Source organism: Stegodyphus dumicola, chromosome 6, assembly GCF_044657685.1.
Source record: "Stegodyphus dumicola isolate Sdum_Otavi_A_Nest chromosome 6, ASM4465768v1".
Lineage (NCBI taxonomy): Eukaryota > Metazoa > Arthropoda > Arachnida > Araneae > Eresidae > Stegodyphus > Stegodyphus dumicola.
In genome coordinates, this window is record NC_140773.1 from 138646939 (window position 1) to 138672388 (window position 25450).

At 33.4% G+C, this 25450-nt stretch overlaps 1 protein-coding gene across 2 annotated transcripts in view; it reads right to left on the bottom strand.

Moving 5' to 3' along the window:
* The window catches only part of LOC118182302 (reversion-inducing cysteine-rich protein with Kazal motifs-like), a 211043-nt gene that overhangs the window by 48357 nt on the left and 137236 nt on the right, over positions 1-25450 (bottom strand). Inside the window, exons 10-13 of one of the 2 annotated variants that reach the window (XM_035351638.2) lie at positions 24696-24848; positions 22450-22546; positions 12292-12565; positions 10454-10590 (exon numbers count right to left, since the gene is read on the bottom strand). In XM_035351638.2, the coding sequence (XP_035207529.2) occupies positions 10454-10590; positions 12292-12565; positions 22450-22546; positions 24696-24848 (661 nt within the window). The remainder of the gene's footprint in view (positions 1-10453; positions 10591-12291; positions 12566-22449; positions 22547-24695; positions 24849-25450) is intronic. The other variant, XM_085818926.1, reaches the window with a different exon arrangement.

The following is a 25450-nucleotide window of genomic DNA, read 5'->3' on the forward strand; positions in this document are numbered from 1 at the left end:
AAATCTAGAGAAGAGTTTTTGTAGAAGCTTAAATCATTATCTTTCAAACCTACGAGACTGACAAGCTAATTATCGCTCCAGTGTGAAATAAGATGACAAAGTTCTGCAAAAGTCAAAATAATCTTTTTGTTAACGTTTAAAATAACCTTTTCTTAAATTTAACAGAACGCATCACTTTTGCTTATAAGACAGAACATAGTCACTTGCGAGTATTTAAAATAACGTAAGTTGAAATTTTTATTCAATTATTATAGTCATAACCTACACAAAATTGTCGCCTTAAGCTGGATCAAATATTTATCGACGCGCTTTTAACGTCGGCAATCAAAATTACTAAAGCAGGAATAATCTTTGGTAGAGGTGGCGATAGAACGTAAACTGCAGTCGAGGCTGCCAAAACGTCTAATTCTAAAACGTTCAAAACTTGGGCTTAAATATTCAGAAAACTAATTTGCATTCTTGGTGCGGACTACGAAAAGAAGTGGTGGTGTATTTAATTATGGCAAAGCACACGAGGGCTATCTGCCTAAAGGGAGGGATGCTTTTCGTGGAGGACTTTCTAAGGGAAACTGGCTCGTATACACGTTACACATGGGGAAAACCACGAAAACGCCCATGCAGCCAGCCCGTTCGCGGGATTCGAACCTCAGACCGAACTACCAGTGTTCAGCGTCTTTACCGCTCGGCCGCTGGTGGGCTCTACGAAAAGAAGAAATTCTAGTAAAGGTTCGAATCGTAATAACTGGTTAATTGACATAAAATACTCACAAGTTTTCACAACTTCTTACACTACTGATAATATGATACTGTTGTCACAACATTTATCAAAGGTTGCTGAAATGTATTTTACTATTTTCAACCTGTTTGCACCTCGAACTTGCAGACATTTTTAATACGTAATACAGCTATAACTTTAATTCTTTTGCAAAGAAATGCAATACTTTTCATAAAAGCGAGACATAAAAATTGGCACTTTAAAAATACTTCTGACGCTTACATTTTTGATACGAATAGATAAAAATGTCTTCGTTATCTAATGGTAAAAGTTGTGTTATGTGTTGAAAAACGGGAGTTTGGAAATCCTAAATCCGGTTGAAACGGCACTTAAAAATTTATTGTTGGATGTACTGAAATATTTACTAAAATCTACATTCAGCTTTAATTTGAAGTATCTATTTTGATTTTGTAGACCAAAACCTTTAATTTCTGTATTAATTAATCACATGTCCTTTGAACGCTTTCATTACAATACTAAATAATATTGCATGTATGTATACGTAAAGTGGCACGCTTAGTGTATATGCTGCATATATTGTAATAAAAATTGTATATTTTTTAATGTTGCACCTGTTTACATACCCTTTTTTTCTTGCACATGTTGTATATATTATATTGAGCATTATGTATGCATTGAGAATATTGTATACAATATATAAAATGTACATGTTTGTGTTATAATATTGTAATATTTATTATATACTTGTATTTAACATTGCAATATGATGCCAATTACACTAATTATAATATTTGTTTTCATTATTTATGATGTTATGTTTTTGTAATACAGTGCTACCTCGTTGTTTGTAACTGGCACATCATGACATTATTGTATAAATGCATTATTAACATTATAATTATTATGGGAAACCACGAAACCATGGGGAAAACCACGAAAACGCCCATGCTGCCAGCCCGTTCGTGGGATTCGAACCTCGGACCGAACTACCAGTGTTCAGCGTCTTTAACGCTCGGCCGCTGGTGGGCCATTTGAAAAATAAAAGGGGGGATTGAAGTGCCTTTCAATGAGGAATCATTGCATCACAGAATGCTTGTAAATAGAGGTGATTCGTTTGCCTTAATTCAGTCAGTTTAATATGGCCTTTAATGTTTATACTAATATATTATTATACAATAACATGCGATTTAGTGCAATATGTTACATAAAGATTATGATCTTTGATCATCAATAGACAAACGAGTCTGATGAAATATTATTCGGACCTTTTGATTATCAATGGTCCTAAAAAAACCTGAAAAACTATTACGAAATATTAATAATATGCATAATATACTATTATAATATATAATTATTGACTATACGTGAACTTTAAAAACTACAAACTGCTATAAACTACTGGCAATATAATAATTATTGGACGTGAGCATTTTAAATTTCTTCAAATTATTATTGAAACCCACAAAATGGCTATTAGCTTCTAAAAAGACTACTGATGTGACTATTAACTACATCTTTTGACTATTAACTAGGAGATTTCCATTCACTTTAATCTTTGCCGTAATGTTAAATATCATCTTAAAATTTATTATATTTTTATATTCCTATATATATTACTCAACAAAACTGTGACTTCGTAAAAGAATTTCAATTTTGACTTAATGCCCCTGTGGCCTGCCAGCCCCGTCTGGGGTTGTTAGGTTTATTATTACAGAATGACAACTTTTGCTGAAAATGCAAGCAGATTGGCTGCCATTCTTATGGATTAAAGATCGAAAAACTTTGGAATGTATTAGACTTAAAGCCCTCACTGCACAGACTATTTTTAGAATTTAAGAGATTTAAAATTCTATTTAAGATAAAATAGATATTTAAACACATAAAAAAATTTTAAAATTCAGCTCCAGAGTAAAGCTGTACTTTTTGAAAATCAGTAAGCATCTGTATGTTATGGTTAATTAAAAATATACATTTTTGGCATCTCCACGGGATCATGAATTTCAGACTGATGCTCATTAGACGTCGAGTGTGAAATTCATGGTCTCATGAACTTTTGAATGGAACCGGAAACCAAATTTCGATGCCAAATAGTAGTACGTTTAAATTAAACGCAGGAAAAAAGTTTCTTGTGGGTCAGTAACAAAGAAACTGAATTTGAAAAAAGGACTGGATTGGATTATTTAATTATGGCAAAGCACACGAGGGATCTGCCTAAAGGGTGGAATGCCTTCGTGGAGGACTTTCTAAGGGAAACTGGCTCGTATACACGTTTCACATGGGGAAAACCACGAAAACGCCCATGCTGCCAGCCCGTTCGCGGGATTCGAACCTCGGACCGAACTACCAGTGTTCAGCGTCTTTAACGCTCGGCCGCTGGTGGGCCATTTGAAAAATAAAAGGGGGGATTGAAGTGCCTTTCAATGAGGAATCATTGCATCACAGAATGCTTGTAAATAGAGGTGATTCGTTTGCCTTAATTCAGTCAGTTTAATATGGCCTTTAAGAAATCTGATGTGTACACCACATGACTTCCTTGTACACCTATTAAATTACTCACATTTTTTGCTGCACTCCATTTAAACTTCTTTCCTCGAATTTTTTAACTTTATTAACTATCTCTCAAAGGAATTTTAAAGTGGCATCAAAAATTGCAAATTTCGATATTAAATATTCCGGTTTATTTTTGTTGTATGGGTATCAAACTTCTTGTATTTTCGATTTTTCATAAGCATAACGATTTCATAACGATTTTCCAAATATAAGTATAGAAACCGGGAGACGGGATTAAAAGTTAGAATGCGCTGTTTGTTCAAAACTATTTTTTTTTTAAAACTTGGAACTGCCAAAACATGAATATTTTAATCATTTAAAACATTTATGTCTAAGACCAACGATAGCGAAACTAAAGGCAAGGTAAGGACTTTTAAGCCGGGTAAGGGATGTGGGTATATACGTATATAGATATATATACGAGGGTTGGGGCAAAAGTCATGGCAACTATTTTTTTCTTGTAGATATGTGAACGGATCCGAAAACGTATATGTGTCGTGTGGAAGTTCTGCAGGCATAGTGTGTATGCAGAACAACAGATGGCTCTGTGATAGCTGGCTCTGTGGTAGCGAGGGCTCTGAAATCAGTCAGTTGGTGAGTGTCGTGCGAGATGGAAGTAACCCGTGTTGAGCAGCGCGCTTACATCATAATAACCGTTCTCCGAAGGAGAAATGCGATGGAATGTCACAGTGAATTAGTAGAAGCCCTTGGGAATAATGCCCTACCATATTGTACAGTAGCACGGTGAGTAGGAAAGTTTCGGTATAGACGTGTGTCAACCAGTGATGTACAACGTTCGAGACTACCGGTGAGTGTGTAGACCGACTTGCACCTGCCGTCATCGAGCACCTCATGGATGAAGACAGACGATGGACGTTACTAGAGTTAGAGAGGGCAAGTGGCATCGAAAAACGCACCGTCCACAGGATATTGCGTAATGAGCTAGCATCAGAATGCCTCAAATTGATGGTGATCGTCGCGTATGACGTTAGAGGTGTCATTGTTTGCCACTTTGTTCCTCATAGCAGAACAGTGACCGCACAGTACTACAGGGACTTCCTGGTGCGACAGGTACGACGTGGCGTTCGGGATAAACGTCCGGATCTTGTGAACAGTAAAATAATTCTTCACGACAATGCAAGACCACATAAAGCAGAGTGTGTATGGCAGCTACTCCGACGTTGGGGATGGGAAGAATTGGAGCACCCACCGGAACTCTCCTGACCTTTCGCCTTGTTACTTTGATCTCATTCCCAAGATTACGGAACCAATACGAGGTAGGCGGTTTGAAACACGAGAGGACATTGCTAATGCTGAGCGCCAACAGATGACCCGCTTCACACATGGTGCAGCAAATGCTGAGGCTGATGATATTCAGCGCCTCCATCGTTGGCAGCGTATGGTGACAATAGCAGGGAACTACATTGAGGGTCTTTAGGCTCAGGTTTGTCAACTTTATGTATATTGCGTTATCATTCCTTTGCACGGTGAAGGCCATATTGCCCTGTATACTACCGTAATAAATTCGTGTGTTACGCTATTTCAGTGCTATTCATTGTCGACATATGTAGTTAAGACCTTGTCCTTTCGTCTGTATATGTCACATTTTCCAACCGGACTGGTATCTTTAAGGGAAAAATATAGTTGCCATGACTTTTGCCCCAACCTATGTATATATATACACTGCCCTTCAAAAGTTAGGAACAGCATGTTTTTTGTATCCAATTTGAGAATGAAGCAACATAAAAACCAGAAATTTAGAGGACAGATTCACTAAACAGTTCTTTAATGAACGCGATATAGAATGTTTCTAAAGTTCAACACAAACATGAATTATAACAAAACATTGCGCTCTTGGCAGAGAAATCCGATCTTGAAGAAACAGTATATCACAGTTTTTTTAGGACAAATGGGATGGTAGCATTACAAAAATGGGTTCTAATAAGAAATGTGTCCACTCAAAGCTGCAATACATTGGCGACAGCGACGATTCATGCTGTCAATTAAGTTGTCGATCAGTCAAATGGGAAGCAACGACCAGATACGGAGTAATCCTTATTCAAGACTTTGGAGGAGGACTTAAAGCAGCATATCTCCCAAGGTAACCCCAAAGATGTTGTAGCGAATTCAGGCCTCAGGATTTAGCTAGCATTTCCATCTGCTCCATTCCAAGATCCTCAAGATATTCTTCAGCAACCCGAGTTCGCTGCGGTCGCTTATTGTCGTCCTACACTACCTACCTCTGTAACAGTGTCTTTCCAGAATGTGGGATTGGTTGTATCTGGTGCGTTGTTCCCGAGAGATCAGCTGAAGATCTGAATCACTCTCCAGTGGGAACCAGGACTCGTCTGTGAAGAGAACAGATGCCCACTGTTGACTGGTCCAGGAGACGTGTTCTCTTCCCCAACATAAATGGGAACCTCTGTGTCCTCGGTCAACGGGACACAAACAACTGGTCGTGTTACTAATTCAGAAGTCAAACAACAAAAAACTGTTGCTCGGCGTGTTATTGTGTCTTAACTGGTCATGTTACTAATTCAGAATCGGCGTATTATTGTGTCTTAACTGGTCGTGTTGCATATACACCTGTATTGGGCAGGCGTCTGCGCACTGTAGCAGCTGAGATTCTTGTTCCTGTTGTCACTAAATGATCTGCCATGAACTGAGGCACAGTAATGTTACGCCTTTTTCGGGGCGAAAGAGCTAAATGACGGTCTCCTGCGGGTGTTGCAACTCCAGGTACACCTGGAACATGTCTTCTAGACACAGAATTCTCGGATTCAAACTGATTGTATAGTCGGTGGACCACACTACGAGAGACATTGAGACGTCTAGAAGCCTCAGCTTGTGACATCCCCATTTCCATCCATCTGATCGACCGCCACCTCAACGAATCGAGCAAATGACTTCTCCTGGACATTGATAGACTCTCCTGGATATTGTCAACAAAATTGCTAATAGCAGTTGAAGATCAAAACTTTCAATTTTTGCGTTTTTCTCCAACTCTTATATAAGTATTTCTTTCAATAAAAAAAGGGGTGGCCATTGTTTTTGCATATATTCTTTTAAACTTCGTTACTATCATGCATATAAACTGTGAATTTAAATGTTACTGATATTTTCGTAATGTTAAGCCTACAACATTATATATATTATATATATATATATATTGTTGCGATATACGGTTCATTACAGATTGAATGCGCACAGAACCGATGATAGCTTGATAAAATTAATTTTTATCCAAGGAAACACTTCATAGTTCTGGAACATTCCACAAAATATCGCTACAGTTCTTGACAGTATCACACAGCACAATCAGTAGTTGCACTTCAAAGGAATGTTAAGCACAACCGAACGCAAAGCGCGTCTAAAAGGCGAAGCTCTCTAAAGTCGCTCTGAGCTAGCGAATAATAAATGTAACTCAGAAACTGATACTCTCTCCGGTCTTATATATTTTTCGCCCGCCCGACGAGATACTTCTAGTTATTTATGTTACAGCTAATTGCCAGAATTAATATTTACCATCCAAACCATTATCAACCTTGGTATCAGGTGACACAAGCCAATCAAAACATGCAAATAGGCATAAAGAAAATTTTTCATAACAGAATTAAAATACAACACTTGCTTTCCTTTAAGTGGCATTACGACGTATGCTGGGTAATAGCTAGTATAATAAAAATTAGTATTCCATCAGAAATCTGAAAGCAATTTTTACTAATAAGAGCTATAATAATAATAATAAATAACTTCTTAAATAATTTTTTGTTGAATAGACCATTACTTATAATATGTATAATTTTTTTTTTGTTTTGTTGAATAGACCATTACTTAGAATATCTATCCTTTTACGATTATAAGACAAAATTAATGAGAACGATAATGAAAAAAATATGCAGATTTGTTATAATTATTTGCCTGGCTTTCTCAAAAGTCATAAATTATAAACGCTTCATGGACGCAATCAGTATTTCAATGTCAGTACGTAAAATTTAACGGGGACTTAATATTCCAACCTTTCGTGTTGCAGGCTTTCATTGAAACAATACTTATTATGTTAATGCATTTTATGTAGTAATAAAAATACTAATTTTATTTAAACTCTAAATTATCGAAATAAAAGGAAATATCCATTGTTCCTTTCCGTTTTAGCTAAGAGAAGTAGATAAGGTACTTCAGAAAAATGATTATGTGTAAATGGTCACTTTCACGTGTATGTAAATTTCCATTAATTCTTGCGAGCAAATACAGGGCACGTACTTTTATACGTCACATCCTCCAAGATTATTTAATGAGTCTATAAAAAGGTGTATTCATGCATGACACTGCATTCTGTTGATCACAGTCCATGACCAGAAAGAGCTGGAGTGTGAAAAAGGTAGGATAGCTCAATCTGCCTGAATACGATGAACAAGACACTGGCAGATTAAGGTACTTCGCTACATTTGGAAGTAAAATCCTGTCATCTTAAAACATAAGCATATAGTTGAAAGTCTTCATAAAAATGCTAACATTAAAATTCAGTGCAGGTTGACTGTCAGGGGATATATAGCATAATTTCAACAGTTACCCAGAATTTTCATGATTTGCTGTCAGATAGCTTCAGGCCTTTGTACATGATATTGTTGCGCAAGATTTGAAATATGTTCAAGCAACGAAAGTGTGCAATAGAGGACAAGAAACTTTCTTACTTCTTCCTAACTACCTTTATTAGTCTATTAAGGTATTAAATGAATAGTCTAATAGTATTACATAGTAGTATAATGATAAACAGTCTAGTGATATTATAGTGAATGATGAAATTTGTCTATGCACATTTCAAAATGATACTCGAGTTTTCAATAAATGGTCAGTTAAAATTGTGCCCACCAGCGGCCGAGCGGTAAAATCGATGGACCCTTGTATCTCCGACGTGAGTTCGATTCTAGGCGAAAGGGCTGACATCATGGACGTTTACGTGGTTTACCCAATCTGTAATGTGTATTCAGAAGCTGTTCGCACATATTTTAGACGATTTTACTTTGCTATAAAATATCATCTGCTTCGAAATTTTTTAATTCAGCTATATCTTTGAAAGTATAAACTACTTGACAGATTTGTTTCTATGCAAAATGACGCTTTTAAGGAGTGGATGAAAGGATATGTTTGTGGTCTTTCCGAAGAAAATGATTCTTATCTAGTTAATAAAAAGTGCTGTGAAAGCCATGGTTTTTTTGAACCCTAAAGCTACAGTGGGTAATACTGTCAGTAAGGAAGGGAAAAGAACTTCTAAGTTTGGCTTCAAGTGTAAGAATTGTTCCAAATACATATTCAAGGAAAAAGGAAATGTTTCAAATGTTGCAAAGGCAAGATCTTTAATTTAAAAGAAAATCCGCCAACTTAAAGGACAGCTGTAAATTCATTAAAATGCTCAGTATCAACTATAAACAAAGTGAAAAAAGACGAGAAAGCATAACATGCATTGTCTGTTTCACGACATATCGTCGAATCCAGAATGCGCTGCAGAATTTTTCATAAGAAACATTTATTCGGATAAAAATGGAAAAATGTTATCACAGTAGATGAATATTGGGTGTATTTAAATTACATCAATAAAAATAGATCCATTTATTATCATAAAAGAAAATATCAAAACATGGTTTGAAGAATCTAAAGGAAAAAATTCAAAAAGATTAATGTTTGTAGCTGATTTTTCATATAACGGCATATTAAAAATAAAGAGAGTGGCGAAAATGTTAAGATCCACTCTCCATATTATCAGGAACACATTTTTTTACCAATATTCAAATAAGAAATAACTTCTATTTATTCATAGTACCATTAATCAGTTGAACGGCATCAAGACAAAACAAGCAGCCACACTTCAAAATCGGCTACTAATTTCCTGGAAAAAGGTGGAACAAAATCGGGTATCAAGGCTATACCCTTCACTCATATTCCTAACTAATCTTCTGATGTATCACCCATGGAGTTTTGCGGTTTGGGACTTCAAAAAAGCGGATTGTTCTATGGACAATATCCAAACGTCGAACTACAATATTCTTTGGAAAAATGTTCAAGAGGAATGGGTTAAAACACCCCTTCCGTTACTTTAAAAGGCTTTATTTTCTTCACACTTACGGAGAAGAAAGATAACGAAGAATAAGGGTTACCAAATTTCTTACCCTTAAACCATAAAGATTGATTTAATCAGTGATTAATGAGTAATATTTAAAGCTCATAGTATTTACCAATTTAGGTCAGTTTCGCTGTGTTCCCTTTTCGGAATTACTTTATTAGTAAATTTAATAAATTCTGATCAGTTTATGACAGGAAGAAAATTAGTTTACAATACCTATCTAGCTATCTGCTACTTTTTGAAATTTTCTCATTCACAATTACTCTTTTCTCTTTCAATATCAAATTTTAATATAAAATTAATTCCTAGGGTAACATACAAGGGTGCTTTCGTTGAATTCATGTGTTTCAAATAAATATTCAAGTATTATAGTAATCTTAAAAGATTTTGATTAAAATATTAAAGTTATGCTTTCTTTAAGCTTTCTGAAAAGCTTAAAAATGCAACAACCAATTGTCATATTTAATACAATATAACATTTAAGAAAAAATAATCAGAATGGCCACTCTCTTAACTTCACAGATTTGTGTAGAAGGCTTACATGATTGCAGTATATAACTGGCAGTTATGTACGCCTTTGGTTCTCTTCATTCGAAATTTTCTACTACAGGACTGCTGCACAAACTAGAGTCTTTCATTCCGTGGTCCATTCATGGTTGGGTGTTCTCGAGCATTAAGAAAAGCATCACGCTTAGTAACTTGCTTATCTGAATCATCATCGATTTTAGTAGAGACTAATGACAATATGAGAGAGATATATGAACTGGAATCCCGATTTTTATGCTATAGTGTCGAGCATTCTAGCATTTCCCTTGCATCATTCTTGTAAAACGTTAGTGTCAAAACCTGATGCTTTCATATTGCGGATTTGCAGAGGTAAGAAAATATGTAAAGCTGAAATAGAGATATCAGCTACTATACTCATTCTTCCCCAACTTCTAATTTAACATGCATCAACTGAAACCACATGCTATCAAACCAACTGTATGCTCAAAGCACATTTTCGTTGTTTTCAAAGATTCATAGAATTTTGCAGTTTTACTTACCCAAGAAAGGTTCCAGAGATATGCAGGGAGAATTAATTCCTGGAGGAGAAAGAACATCACACAGGCTAGATGGACTCTGTGTGTCTAATAATCTGCTTCTATCTACGCAGTTACTTAGTATTTTAATACAATCGGTCCTGGAATAAGAAAAAAAAAAAAAAAAAATACGATGAAGAATCAAAATGTTGCCTTAATATGGCAATAAAAAATTAACATTTTATAGGAGACGTTTGTATTAGAGATTATTATTCCTCCCATTAAAGAATCAATGTACTCAAATTCATTTGTCTAGCGGGGAATTTAATGGTAACAAATAACAAGAGGATAGCCACTGCCTCGAACCTCTCGGAAGCAGAAGATTGAGTAGTCGTTTGATATCTAAGTGTTAAATGTGAGAAACTTAGGATACGTTCTTCGGAGGATGATAAGGTAGTTAGTGTTCCTCTCACGTTTTGGCGAGAATTTTCCTTAACCGTGACCGTGGTAACCATGGTTACATAAAATATGAACTGCGGGGCATTGGGTCCAAGGATTTTGCAAGCGGCGTACCGAAAGCTGTCATGGGTTTAAGACTACCTCTTTCGAAAGTGAAGTTTTTAGCATATACTTTTAATTTAATTCTTCCTTCTTCACCTTCCCTACGGTGTATGTGTGTGGATGAGATACGAAATGAAATCCGATGCATAAACTGGGAAGTTTTTCAGTTTGTTGCGTTCAGAAAATAAGCTTTTCTATTTTTTAAAATTGCAATGTTGCAGTTCTGAAAGATTTCGAGCTAGGTAAAAGCGTCCCAGGTTTATTCTCGGCATGCAGATAAGTAAAGTTTTTTATGCTATTGTAGCTGTGAATGATTTGTAAATTTAACTGTATAAACATAGCCTAAGTATCTTTCCCGAGATTTCCTATCTCATTCAGGTTGCAGAGGGCATGGCACTGGTAAGTATATTAATTCTCAGGCTCAGTAGAGGGTATATGAGGCTGCCAGGAAAGTCTGTTATCCAGAAATACTCGTAGCAACTTGAGTTTCTTGATACATTAAACTAAAGGGCACTGGACTCTGAGGCTTGGATTCGCGTGCAGAGGTCCTTGACTTCTGATAAGTGCATGTGTCTTGAGGACCAACTGAAGTACCTTATGGGCAACAGTGTAACCTATGTATATCATTATTATTTTATATATATCATTATTTTCTTCTCTAAATAAAGCAAATTATCGAAATTCACTAATTAAAAATAAAAAAAAAAATATTAACTAAAAATTTTTTCATTATTATCGCAGTCTTTTTCTTCTATAATACATTTTTAATAAACTAATTTTATTTTTGACCGCTTTTATAACTAAATGCTTAATAGAAAAAAAATTGAAAAGGGATCACACAGGCTGTTGCTGTTACCAATCTCACTTGCTTGGCAAAGGTCAGCGAAAGCCTACAACATTCATCGTGGCAAAGAGAAAAATGCGCCTGTCGTTGGCAAGAGTCTTGAGCACCATACAGGCGACAACTCGATTTTAGCTCAGTTCCAGCCCGAATTTTGAAAGAGAACATCCCGGGGGGGGGTCTGAGACTCTCCCATCCCTCTTCCCCTACCACCGCACCCTACCCTTTCAGCTCTCCGCATATTTAGAATGCTTTCAAGTCGCACAAACACTATACATTAATAAACATCCTTGTGTTTGCCGGGATTTGAATCCGGGCCCTTCGGTACGGTAGTTAGCAGCGCTAACCACTATGACGGTTGGGTGGCACACAGTATGTTTTTCAGTTAAAATAAAAACAATTTTCACAAGACAAACTTAAAACATAATGAGATAGATATTTAATATGCGAATGGACATACCTGCAAATCATATTAACATGAGCTTTCGATTGACAGGGTTTGATCTGTAGAGCACAAGCTATAGTCTTCCATGTATCTGGGAAACAATTGGCAATATCCAAGACTGGAATGTCTATAGTAGGCATCCGTATGATTCCCTGATGCCATAGGTCCACATCGTGTTTCGCAGCTTGGTCTGTGCGGCTGTCGCAATTGCGAAAGAGTTCGGTCGGTCGATGATTGAAGTTAGTGCAGTAACTGAGACCCTCACATCCCAATTCGCAAGGTTCCTCGACTAAGTGGCATAAAAAAAAATCGCGACTTTAATTTTAAAGCGGACTTCATATATGCTTTGGCGGAATTTATAGACATTTAAAATTAGTTTGTCAAACATTAAAACTATTATGGCAACTTTTAAAAGATTAAAAACCATAATATGGGAAAGTATTAAATAACATTTATTTAACAATTAGTAACATTTATTTGGATGTAACCTACAATAATATTTATTTACCTTTGGTGGAATAACATTTATTTAGTTATTCACATGTCACTGCGTCGACCAATGGCGGAAAGATCATAATTCGGGAATTGCTACAATAAAAGAATCAAATACTTTGCCTCGTCTTACATACTACAACCCAAAGATTGGACAGAGTAAGCCTGACGTCACAAAAGGGTAACCATGGAAGTGTCAGCAATGTGACGTAATGATTGACTATGGCCTTCGTATAGCGTACAGTTACGACTATAAACATATTGTTAAATGAAATTAAAATGACTTTGAGAGCAAATATACACCTCCGCAGACTCTGAAAAGTGTCTTTAGGCATAGTTTGCATTCTTTTCCTGTACCTAGATTTTTATTAAATTTGAAACAGTTATTTACAGTCCTTGTAATTTTTCTATAAATTAAGTAGAAAATCTTTTATGTTAAGTATTAAAATTAGAACGGGAGACTTATAAACATACATGATGAAAAGCTAACATGTAGACAATAACGATTAGATAGTAAACAAAAATATCCAGACGTGCCCTTATGGCAACTCATAGATAACATGGACCTTATAAGAGATAGACTAACCCAGTGGGTGTGGCGTGCGTCACCGACATGTCGGCAAGAAAGAGTAGGGACGATCTATTTTACTTTAACACTGAAACCTATGGCGTGTGTATCACATAACTCTTTTTAATTATTAAATGTGATACGTTGTATAGTGATGAGATTATGAAAGCCACAGTTTTTTCCAAATAGGATTTAATATATATCATTAAAGCACTTTTTACTGTATTTCGCGCATTTTTTTCACGCGTAATTCGTGTACAAACATCTTTACTTTGGTAAAACGGTAAAAACTCTAAGCACAAAATTTATGAACTTAATTTTGCCTACAAATAACGTAAAATTAAATAAGATTGATAGTACATGAAGCTTTGAAACAAATAAAGCAAAATTAAACAAAATCTGATATATATATATATTTAAATTTTGTGAGCATTTTCAGGCAGTGGTTTATAAAATTATTATAACATTACAAGACGATCATTTATTTGATCATATGATTATTAATTATTAACATCATATGATGATTATTTATTTTAATAATTGATAAAATTCGGAGCATAAACTTTTTTCATTGTAATGAAAATAAATAAATAAATAAATAAAATCTGGAAGCACTCAGATTTTATGCTAGGTCCAAAGGGGCGTTTTTTAACGCTTTGTCTGTTACCTCTATTTATTGAATATCATGTTCTTCGCACGTAAACAACACAAAATTAAATTCAACAAAAGTATCATAAAATATTTGAAAACAGCATATCTTTAGAATTTCCGCGCTGGAGATAAAAATGTTATTTTCTGCACAGTGTTGCTATTGCTCGCTTTGAACTCGTTGAATTTCTTAATCAACAATTCATTAAAGTTTTACAAAATATGAAATGGATTAAAACAAATTCGAAATTTGGCTGTTCGGATGGAGGATTACGTTGTTCAAAATTTGATGGCTCTAAATACCGTCGTTTTTACACAATGCGAAAAACATACATGCATTCATGCAGATTATTGATTATTAAATTTCTTTAAATATAACACAAGGCGATATTTGGTGGCAACAATTTGCAAAATGAAACGGACATTTATAATGAAACAGACAAAATGCCGTTTCGAAACTAATAGCCTTTCTCGACTAACATCCCTTTGAGCTAATAAATTAAATTCACAGTAAATAAAAAGAATCTTATGCAGAATTAGAATTAAATTAAAAAAATAATCACTATAAAATGTTAGCACAATCAATTATTACAGTTTACAATTTTGACATTAGAATAAATGTATAAAAATTATCAAGGTGTTGAAAGTGTTTATCACTATGATGTACTTTGAAGCACAATCAATTATTACAGTTTACAATTTTGACATTAGAATATAAAAATTATATTAAGGTGTTAAAAGTGTTTATCACTATGATGTATTGTGAAATATAATTGAAATAAAACTCCTTTATATAAAATATGCTATAATATTCGCCTATAATCTTAAAAAAGCAGCACAACTTAAAATTTTAAGCAAAAACTTTAAAAAATTCATTTTTAGGTATTTTAGTATTTGTTACTTATTTTCACCAATAAAAAGCATAAAAATTGCAAGAGAAAACTGCTTGTTTAAAATTTTCTATTAGTTCAGATTTAAAATATTATTTTCTAAAAGAAGTAGTTAAAAATTTCCTCACAGCATAGGAAAAGCTAAAAAAATAGCCAGGCCTGAAAGCATGCAACAGCTTTATAATTATTTGGAACTTTAATTATGCTTGATAAATATGCTAAATTTTTAAAAATCAATCTCAGTTTCAAAAATAAAAATATCTAAAAATTTCAATTTGGGAAATGAGGAGCTACAATTAACTTTTTCTTGACAATTATACCTTATGCAATAGCCAACCATTGTAAGTTTCTGCAAGTCGTCCCTACTCCTCCGGATGTGATCAAGGTGACAGCCGGGAATGCGTCAGAAGAGGGAGAAAAGCTATTTGGTTTAGTCTATTTCTTATAAGGTCCATAATAGATAAGTCGTGACGTCATACCAGTGGCGTCATGGACCTTATAAGAGATAGACTAACCCAGTGGGCGGGGCGCGCGTCACCGACATGTCGGCAAGAAAAAGGTAGGGACGATCTGGTTTACTTTAACACTGAAATCTATGGCGTTTGTATCACATAACTCTTTTTAATTATTAAATGTGATACGTTGTATAGTGATGAGAATATGAAAGCCACAGTTTTTTCCAAATAGGATTTAATATATATCATTAAAGCACTTTTTACTGTATTTCGCGCATTTTTTTTTCACGTGTAATTCTTGTACAAACATCTTTACTTTGGTAAAACGGTAAAAACTCTAAGCACAAAATTTATGAACTTAATTTTGCGTAAAAATAAAGTAAAATTAAATAAAATGGATAGTACGCAATGCTTTGAAATAAATAAGGTAAAATTAAACAAGATCTGATAATTTTTTTTTAAAAATTTAATGGACATTTTCAGGCAGTGATTTTCCAAACTATAATAACATTGCAAAACGATCATATTTATTTGATTATATGATCATTAAATTATTAACATTAAAGTGGATTAGTTATTTCAATAATTCATAAAATTCGGAGAATAAAATTTTCTAAGCGTAATAAAGGAAAAAAAAAAAAAAAAAAAGATAAAATAAAATCTAGAAGCACTCTTTTTTAAAAGTTTTGTGTGTTACCTATATTTATTGAATATCATGTTCTTCGCCCGTAAACCACATACATTTGAAAACAGCATATCTTTAGAATTTCCGTACTGGAGATAAATCTGTTATTTTCCGTACAGTGCTCGCTCTGAACTCGTTGAGTTTGTTAATCAAAAATTCGTTAAAATTTTACAAAATATGAAATAGATTAAAACAAATTCGAAATTCGGCGGCCCAGATGCCCATGTTCGGGTGGAGGATTACATTATTCAAAATTTGATGGCTCTAGATACTGTCGTTTTTGTCACAGTGCGAGAAACATACATGTATTCATGCAGATTCTTCATTATTTAATTTCTTTACATATAATACAGGGCGATAATATTGGGTAACAACAATTTGCAAGGAGACAGGGACATTTATAGTAAAACAGCGCAAAATGTCGCTTCGAAACTAACAGCCTTTCTAGGCTTCCGCCCCTTTGGGCTAATAAATTAAATTAACGGTAAATAAAAAAAATCTTATCCAGAACTAAAAATAAATTAAAAAAATAATCACTATAAAATAGAAGCAAAATTAATTTTTACGGTTAAATACAATTTTAATATTAGAATTAAATGTATAAAAATTTTTAAGGAGTCAAAAGTGTTTATCACTATGATGTATTATGAAATATAATTGAAATAAAATTCCTTTATAGAAATTGTGCTATAATACTCATCTATAATTTTAAAAAAGCAGCACAATTTAGAATTTTAAACAAAACTTTCAAAAATTCGTTTTTAAATATTCTAGTATTTTTTACTTATTTAAAAAATACTAAAAAAAATTTATTTACACCAATAAAAAGCGTAAAAATTGCAAGACAAAATTGCTTGTTTGAAATTTTCTATTAGTTCAGATTTAAAATATTATTTTCTAAAAAAGTAGTTACAAATTTCCTTACAACATAGGAAAAGCTAAAAAAATATCCAGTCCTGAAAGCATGCAATAGCTTTATAATTATTTGGAACGTTAATTATGCTTGATAAATATGCTAAATTTTTAAAAATCAATCTCAATTTCAAAAGTAAAAATATGCAGAAATTCTAATTTGTGAAATGAGGCGCTACAATCAGCTTTATATTAACAATTATTCACGCTGCGATAGGCAACCAATGTTAAATTTCTGCAAGTCGTCCCTACTCCTCCGGATGTGATCAAGGTGACAGCCGGCAACGCCTCAGACGAGGGAGAAAACCCGTTTGGGTTAGTCTATTTCTTATAAGATCCATGAGGGCCGTAGCAAGCATAACTGTCGTCCGGGGCAAAATACCTTTTTGGCGCCCCCCTTCCCCAAAAAAACACAGTGATATGATGAAAATCTTGTTTGGAGACCAAATGGCGCCACTCGCGGGCATCATACACCCCCTTGCCCCCCTCGCTAAGCCACTGCGTCATACCGTGACATTTCATGGCTTATAAATTCTAAAAAGTATGAATCGAAGTGTTAACAAGCCGTTCCTCTTTGCATTTTGTTTCGCCATTTAGCCACAGCTTCCTTATAAATAATTTCATTTCACGGTCTTTTTACACTTTTGCTCATATACAAAATTTCGTGCTGTTGTACAAATGTCATTGCTTCTTTTTCATCTGCTGTCAAGTTAAATATAGTCAACATTTCAGAGGAAAAACTAAAAATGAAGAATACAAAAGAACGAAAAATATCACAAAGCACCTAATTCTTATTTTCGAAATGAAGGAAAGTTCAAAGTCGGCAACATTTAAAAATTTTAATAATTAACGACAGAAGGATATCATGCTGTGAAAAGTGACCGTCAACATAAAAAATGTGGCACATTAAAAATATCACAAAAAATTATTATTTCTTTTGTAATTCCTACGTATAATAAAAGAAAGAGTCTGTTTGTGTATGTGTGTCTTTCGTTTGTGCTGCGCGTAAGCTAATAGACCCAGGGTTACGAAATTTGGTACATAGGTGCATCTAGACAAGAGCCAGTGCACCTCGAAACGATTTCCTCAAAACTGGAATCAAATTTTTTAAAATTTTTATCTTTTTTGATAAAATCGCATAATTTTGAAGAGTTTCATTCTTTTATAAATGTGGTTTTGGCAACAGTTTTTCAATCAATGCTTTTGTATACTGGATTACTGACTGTAGAAAATATAAGTTAAAATGCTGCTTATTTTTCTTTTGATTTTTGAACACGCAACGCGCTCAACGCAATCTTCTTATTCTGACACGCATATGTCTCGCAAGGCACAACAGAAAATATTTCCTTTTCTTTCCTCTCTCGCTCTCTTTGTTAGCTAATGGTAAAGAGGTTTGTATATTTTGAATTATGTAATCCACAAAGCACCATTTTGTTTGGTAATTACTTTTTGGTGATAGTTTCATTCTTTCAGAAATGTGGTTTTGGCAACAGTTTTTTATTCATTGTTTTGGATACTGGGCTGCTGACTGTTGTCACTTGAAAATACGAGATTTATTGCTTATTTCATTGTAATTTTTTATATTATGTTTTAATTATATATAATTTTAATTATATAAAAAGTTTTGCATGATTGTTTTTAGGAAACAAAGTTCTTGACTTTCTTTATACCATTTGATTTCTTAAGATTTTGCAACAGGAAGTTGGCTAATTTATTTATTAGGATAATTAATATTTGTGTTAAGGGATATTCCTCATTTCATTATAATATTTTTTATATATAATATACTTCTATTGAAATTTCTGTTTTTTCTTTTTGTTGTGGTTGTTTGTATTTGTTGATAAAGTTGTTCTGCAGGACAACTTTATCTGCAGAACGTAAGTTCCATGACATAAGTATATTAAAGAAAGTTCTATTTATTGACATTTTTCTGGTACATTTAAAAGCCAGACGAAGGCTGGCCGCGTAGCTGCTAGTTGATAATAAGCTAAAATGCTCAACATTTTAAAGGAAAAAAACGAATTATTGGATAGGTGATATCGCGCGAAAAACATCATAATCAAAACAGTCAGATATTAACATCCATTGATGGTTAAAAATCTCAGCATCATATTACAAGCTTGACGATTAACTTACGAAATTGGCGATTGACTAAGGTGGACGCCGTAATCCTGAAGTACCAGAAATTCTAATCGTTGTAGAGCTAATCCTAATCGTTATAGAACCCCGAGGAAGATAAATGTAAATACATTGTGATCCACGATGAAGCATGGGTTTATTTAAATAGTTGATAAACAAACAAAAAAAAAAAGTCTATTAATTATCTATTAATGATCGGAAGAAAAAAAATGTACAAAGTTGTTTCCGTAGCAAAGAGGTTAAGATTGTCGCAAGATTATCGTACAGTGGAAAATTAAAAATAAGAAGAGTGGTAAAAATGTTAAAACCAATTCTAAAGTTTTACGTCCGATATTTACACAAGAAATTCCATTTCTTGATCACAATACAGACTTAAAGTACAGAAAAAGGCTGTCAGATTGAAATTTAAAATAATATTTTTTACATTTCAAACATCAGTTAAACGACCCCGAAACCATTCCCAAGATACGTAAGCACCCTTTGTAATTTATTGCGTAAAATTATCAGTGTATGGAGAAACTAAAGACGAATGAAAAACAAAATTGATATTTGCATATAAATATAATTGTAACTATCCGCCAATATGACTCTTTTATAAAAAATTAGAGTCACTATTCACTTCTTTTGTAGATATGATAAAGCTCTTCTGTGATTTATCAGACAAAGTATACAGTTGTTTGTGAGCTACTACGTAACAAGTAAAAATGAAATTTAAAAATTAAAACTGAGATAATTCTTAGCTTTCGATTACCTGTGCAAGCAATTTTGTTATTTCTCTTGAAACATATCAGTCATTAGAAGGTTTCAAATTTAGCTTTGTTGGATCAATGTTTCAAATTTTTAGCCGAATGTTTCAAGAACATTTTCAGCACAAAAGTTATTTTTCTGCATTTGCAATTAACACCTCTCCCATCGCATGTTTTATATCAATAATATAGTGAAATATTTTCATAGGAATACAGTAAAATATACCTTATTTCCTTGCATATTTTTCCCATGGCTTTTAATTGCTAGGTTCTCAAATTTTTTAAAAATATTCGTATAATTTTCCCCTTTTTCTATTACGCATAGTTGTTTCCTTTGAGGGCTAGTTTATTGGTAAATGATATTCCATCGATTATTTTTATTTTTATTGAGTGTATTCAATTTGTATTTGAAGCTTTGTATTAGCATTTCGTCCTTTTATTTTCCCTTGAATTTCTTATTGAAACGTATTTGTGTAGATTCTACATTAAACTATGCAGACGCGGCAGTTGTTCTCACAATTAAAAAAATTTCCAAATATGTGATTTCACTTTACGTCTATTATTTACGTTCCAGCTCGTTGTAGCCTTGTCAATTGCTGATGCGTTCAGTCTTCAATATTATGTGAAGAACTCCTGTGCTTGTAGAATTTTCCTATAGCAGAAAACACAGAGGTGAAATTTCTGTAGAAATATGTTATTTTTCTGCAAAATTGCTAACAGAACAAAGCTTCGAATTCTTTGTCAAAGATTGCAACAAAATTTAATTAAATTTAATTTCCAACACACACATACATAAAAAAAAAAAAACTTTTTTAACGAGTTTTACCAATTGTTTTTTGGAATAAATATTTAGTTTAAACTTAGAATATGTATGTAATAATATGTTTACTAAAGAAATATTAATTATATTATCTCCTAATATAAATTTAGTAGAATGTATCAAAAAAGAGGAAACCCATATGTAGGAAGTTTAATTCCGAAAACTGTGTTTTAAAGTAACTTATATCATGAAAAAGACGTTTTAAGGGGACGAATTTAAATCATGAATAACAAAATTTCAAACTTTGAAAAAGAAATTAAAAATTAAAAAATAAGTAATTATCGCTATTGATCGGAAATTAGTTGACTTTTCAAGGGGAACAAACCAACTCCCGTTCAATGAACAATAATTAATAAAGGCGAAGGTGTTTCAGATTTTACTCAAGTAAGAATAATGATGCCAAACTGGTAAAAAGTTAAGCCAAAAATTGGAGTTCCGTGAAGTGATAGGATTTATAACCAAAGTAAAGTACCAAAGAACTCATTCTGAATGAAGCATTTTCGCTAATACAAGATTCTTTAGAAATTTTGAGTGAAAAGCCGATTTATGTAGTAAAATTTACAAGCTACTTGAGTAAATGTCCCCCGACTCCTTCGCTTTTATGCATGTTAATTCAAGACTATTTTTATAAAAATAGTAAACAGTAGTAATCTTAATTGGAATTATGAAATACAACTCAAAATAATTGAAATAAACATGAGAAAAATAAGAAACATAACAATGCTATCTTTGTAAAAACAAATCAAATAAAAGTTGGAAAAATGAAAAATATATATAATAAGAAAGTAAAATGTGAAATGACATGAAGATATAAAGGCCAAAAAAATGCATTAATTAACTTATTTTCTTTCTAGTGGGGATGTTGGTAAAGTGTTTTCCTCTGTGTCTTACTCAGAAGGGGTGTGTGTGTCCGAAATTCCGTTATCAGTAGTGGGGGATACTTTGAATTATTACAGGTGGTGAAACATTTGAGAAGCTATTTTTGGGATGTGGGAGGGACTAGGAATGTTTGAGGGACGTTTGTTGTGGAGTTCTTATGTGAAAATGACTCACATAAATTTCTCCTCTCGATTTTTGGACGACAAAATTACTCAAAAAACGGGGGAAAATACGCAAAGAAATACGGTAATAAATGTGAAATAAGTTACATAAATTATCGTAATATTAGTTACCTTAAATATTACTAAACGAATGAACGTAATCTGAAATTATTTCAGTTAACAGCTGTGTAATACATTTGAGTAAGCAAAGAGTCATTTTGCATGAAGTGTATCGATTTAAAGAAGGAGCCAAGATTTTAGTAAACGGTAATTGCTATAACTAGTTCTGCCACCATTGAACGGCGATTGCTCCCACCGTTCGGCTGTTTAATCCAGCTAAATTGCTTGTTCCGTTAGCTTAGAAACTTATAATGGACTCTTATTACATTGAAGGGCTTTAAAGTAATTGGATACTTGTGTTCACAGAGACCACCAACAGAATAATGCTCGAATCGAGACCTTGAAACTTAATGAGTAAAATTCGAAGCACAAATCCACGTAATCTCCTTCTTAGTTACGAATGAGATGCGATGTTAATGACTGTATTTTGCTTACTGAAACATGCATTTAAAAATAAAAGAGACATAAATTGTAATCTTACAGTTCAAATATGCAAATAAAATATTAAACTTTTAATTAGACGATTATTCATTACATTATTAGATATTGATTTATTAAGGGATTACATAAAACCCGAGAAAAATAGTATAAAAAAACATGGTTGTTTTGAAGCTACGCTTGACTGGTGAGGAACTATAACAAAGATTTCTCAACGTACCTTCGGCTAGACATCTTAACATGGCAGATTCTCCTAGTTGGTACTGGCATTGCCGATCAAATTCTCCCCAGGTTAATTCCCATTCATTACTATATGTCTGGAAAATATTAAAAAAAAAATACACTATATTCTTTTACAACTATGATGAGATTCTTCTGTACACAATCAGATTCCCCTAATATTTTAAAGAATATTGATTAAAATACATTTACTCAGAATAATTTTAAATAATTAATTAAAGCCATAAATTACACATTATTATTTCATTTTATAATGAACAATGTACAGATGCATTTTGAAAAATTAATGAGAAACTATTTAATTATGACGAATTAATTTTACCTTATTTAGATAAAAGGAATTATAATTAAAATTATGTTGCAGTATAAAATATTTCTAAGACATTCAAAAAATCACCTTATTACTCCTCTCGTATATTTATATCTAACAAAAAATTAAATTAAGATTTTAGACGCTAAAGCAGTATTAAATTCAAAAATTTTGGTATCGAAATCATTCGATACCAAAATTTTTGTGGTAGGAAAAAATTACTGTGGTAGGAATGTAGGACGCGTCACAATTAACAACAGAACACTTATGAAACAATATTATACAATAACAGCATGGGTTTCTTTTGACACGCAGTTATATAGGATTAAACCTATATGGATGGCCGTCCAGTTCTTATGTCATACTTAGTCCAGTTCTTAATGTCATACTAAATGTGTCAAAATTAATTTTCCACGCATTCCTTCCCGCTTTTTGTTTAAATATGTCTACATTTGGTATTGACATGCAATATCTTTCGCAATATTTTGAATTTGTGATGATAGAGAATATCTTAAAAACTTTAAGAGGTGGTATAACAAACAACAATCATGTTTTTTGAACAAAATTGCATGAAAAAGAATTAAATGTAAAGATGCTAGAAGGTGTTTGATAGTGAAGCTAGTGAGGTAAGGCATAAACACAGAAACACCACAGAAGAGGAAAAAGCAACTTTGAAAACGAATAATTATAGTAATTTCTAAAAAGAGCAATCATTAACACACGGCGGTAATTGAGGGAAGGTGAATTTTCTTCAACTCCCAAAACACATCGCGCCCAGCTGCAGCATCAACCGAAATTCTGATGAAGAACTCGTAATTAGATTATTAAACAAACGTGGTATAAAATTTTATATTAAATAAACGTGGTCTCACTCAGTGAGACCACGTTTATTTTATATAAAATTTTAAATAAAAGTGGTCCCACTGAGGAAGCAATAACGCTGAAAGTCTTCATGGTGGCACAGCTGCTCACCCAATGGTCTCCTAATCAGATTATGGGGAGATCTCACAGAACATGTTGAAATGTGCACCCAAAAGAAATCAAGACATAGTAGGTGGAGTGATTATGACATTTTAGGTATGAGGCCATTTCGTTCAGTTCAAAAGGCCGCCAAAGTGACATCCAGATAGTTCTCGATGCCTTATTGAAAATGCGCTGGCGCTACTGAAACACATATGCCGCAGGATAGTTACCCAGCAGCCACCCATTGGCAGATGTGTTCCAGCTGCTAATCCAGCAGGATGGCTGCTGTCCAATAATTCTGGTAAGACGTTTTGCAAGAAAATGTAATACTTTCTTTCCTCGAACCACGAGATGAGTATTGGTATAGGTATGAGAGCGTCTACATACAATACAAAAGGCCGGAAAAGTAATATTCAGGTAGTTTTGATATTGAAAATGGGCTGCTGGTACTGAAGCACATATGCTATTGGATGTTCACTGGGATATCTTCCAACAACCATCCACTGGAAAATGTTTTTCAGCTGCTAATTCAGCTGGATGGCTGCTGGTATATCCTCCAGAAATTCTGGCAAGACTTCCTGTAAGAAAATATGGTACTTTCCTCTCTCGAATAATGAGGTGAACACGACCCGATCCACCTGATACGCTAATCGTGTGCTTAACCAAATGGTAGAGGTGTGGTGCCCGTTTTCCCCGTTCCTAAATCCTAAATCCTACTGATCCATCACTTCAGAAGTTAAAGCTATAACTTGCAGAGATGCTTGTCGAGGAAAAACGCCCTCCTGCGCCTATATATTATATTTTTCACTATGCATTCTACGAAAAAAAATAATTTCAGTATGTTCTACCACTTCATCAAATTTGTTTTATTCTTTTTGAAACGTTCCATATAATTATTCTAAACATGAAATAAAAAACAGAGCAAAATTTTTGTAATATTCATGACAATTTACCTTTATGCACAGTCTCTGGCAAGTCAAAGTTGCAGCACGGAAACAGCACTGGAGTTTAGCACTGTCCATTCCCATATTATCGAGATGAGAAACCGACTTAGGTTCAGGCTTAGCAGAATCAGCATTAGTCAAGAAACATTGCCATAATTTGTCCTAGAAAGAAATATTTAAAGTTAAAAAAACATATAAATATACCAAACGAACTAATTAATGTGGTACATAAAAAATCGCTTCATGCCCGTATATTGCTTTCACTGTGTTATCTGAGGATGGGGGAGAATAAAATAGGGGGAAAAAGTCTTAGCATCCATGAAATAGCTTTCCTGTAAAATTTCAAAATAATTATCTTCAGAGGAAAAAATAATTATTGTGATCAGGTTATCATTATTTGTGTAATATCATTCTTTCTCTAAAGGTAGAAAGGTCAGTTTAATTTTTTGGCTTTTAAAATGCGAAGGAAAAATACGAAGCTAATGTCACTTTTTTGTTTCGTTTTTAATATAAAAGTTTTAACTTAATACTTGTAAAAACATAATTACATAGAATTAGCCGGAATATTCTTTTATGACTAATATTCTTAAATAAATTCGATACATACAAATACTGCTAATTATTAAATTTTACCAAAATAAAATTTTCTCAAATGTTAAATTTTGTATAAAGAAGATTGAAAATATTTACGATGTTTTAGCATTTCCTGCGGGGGAGGGGGAATAAAAGAGGTTTTTAACGAAAGTCTTCTTATCTGATACGAA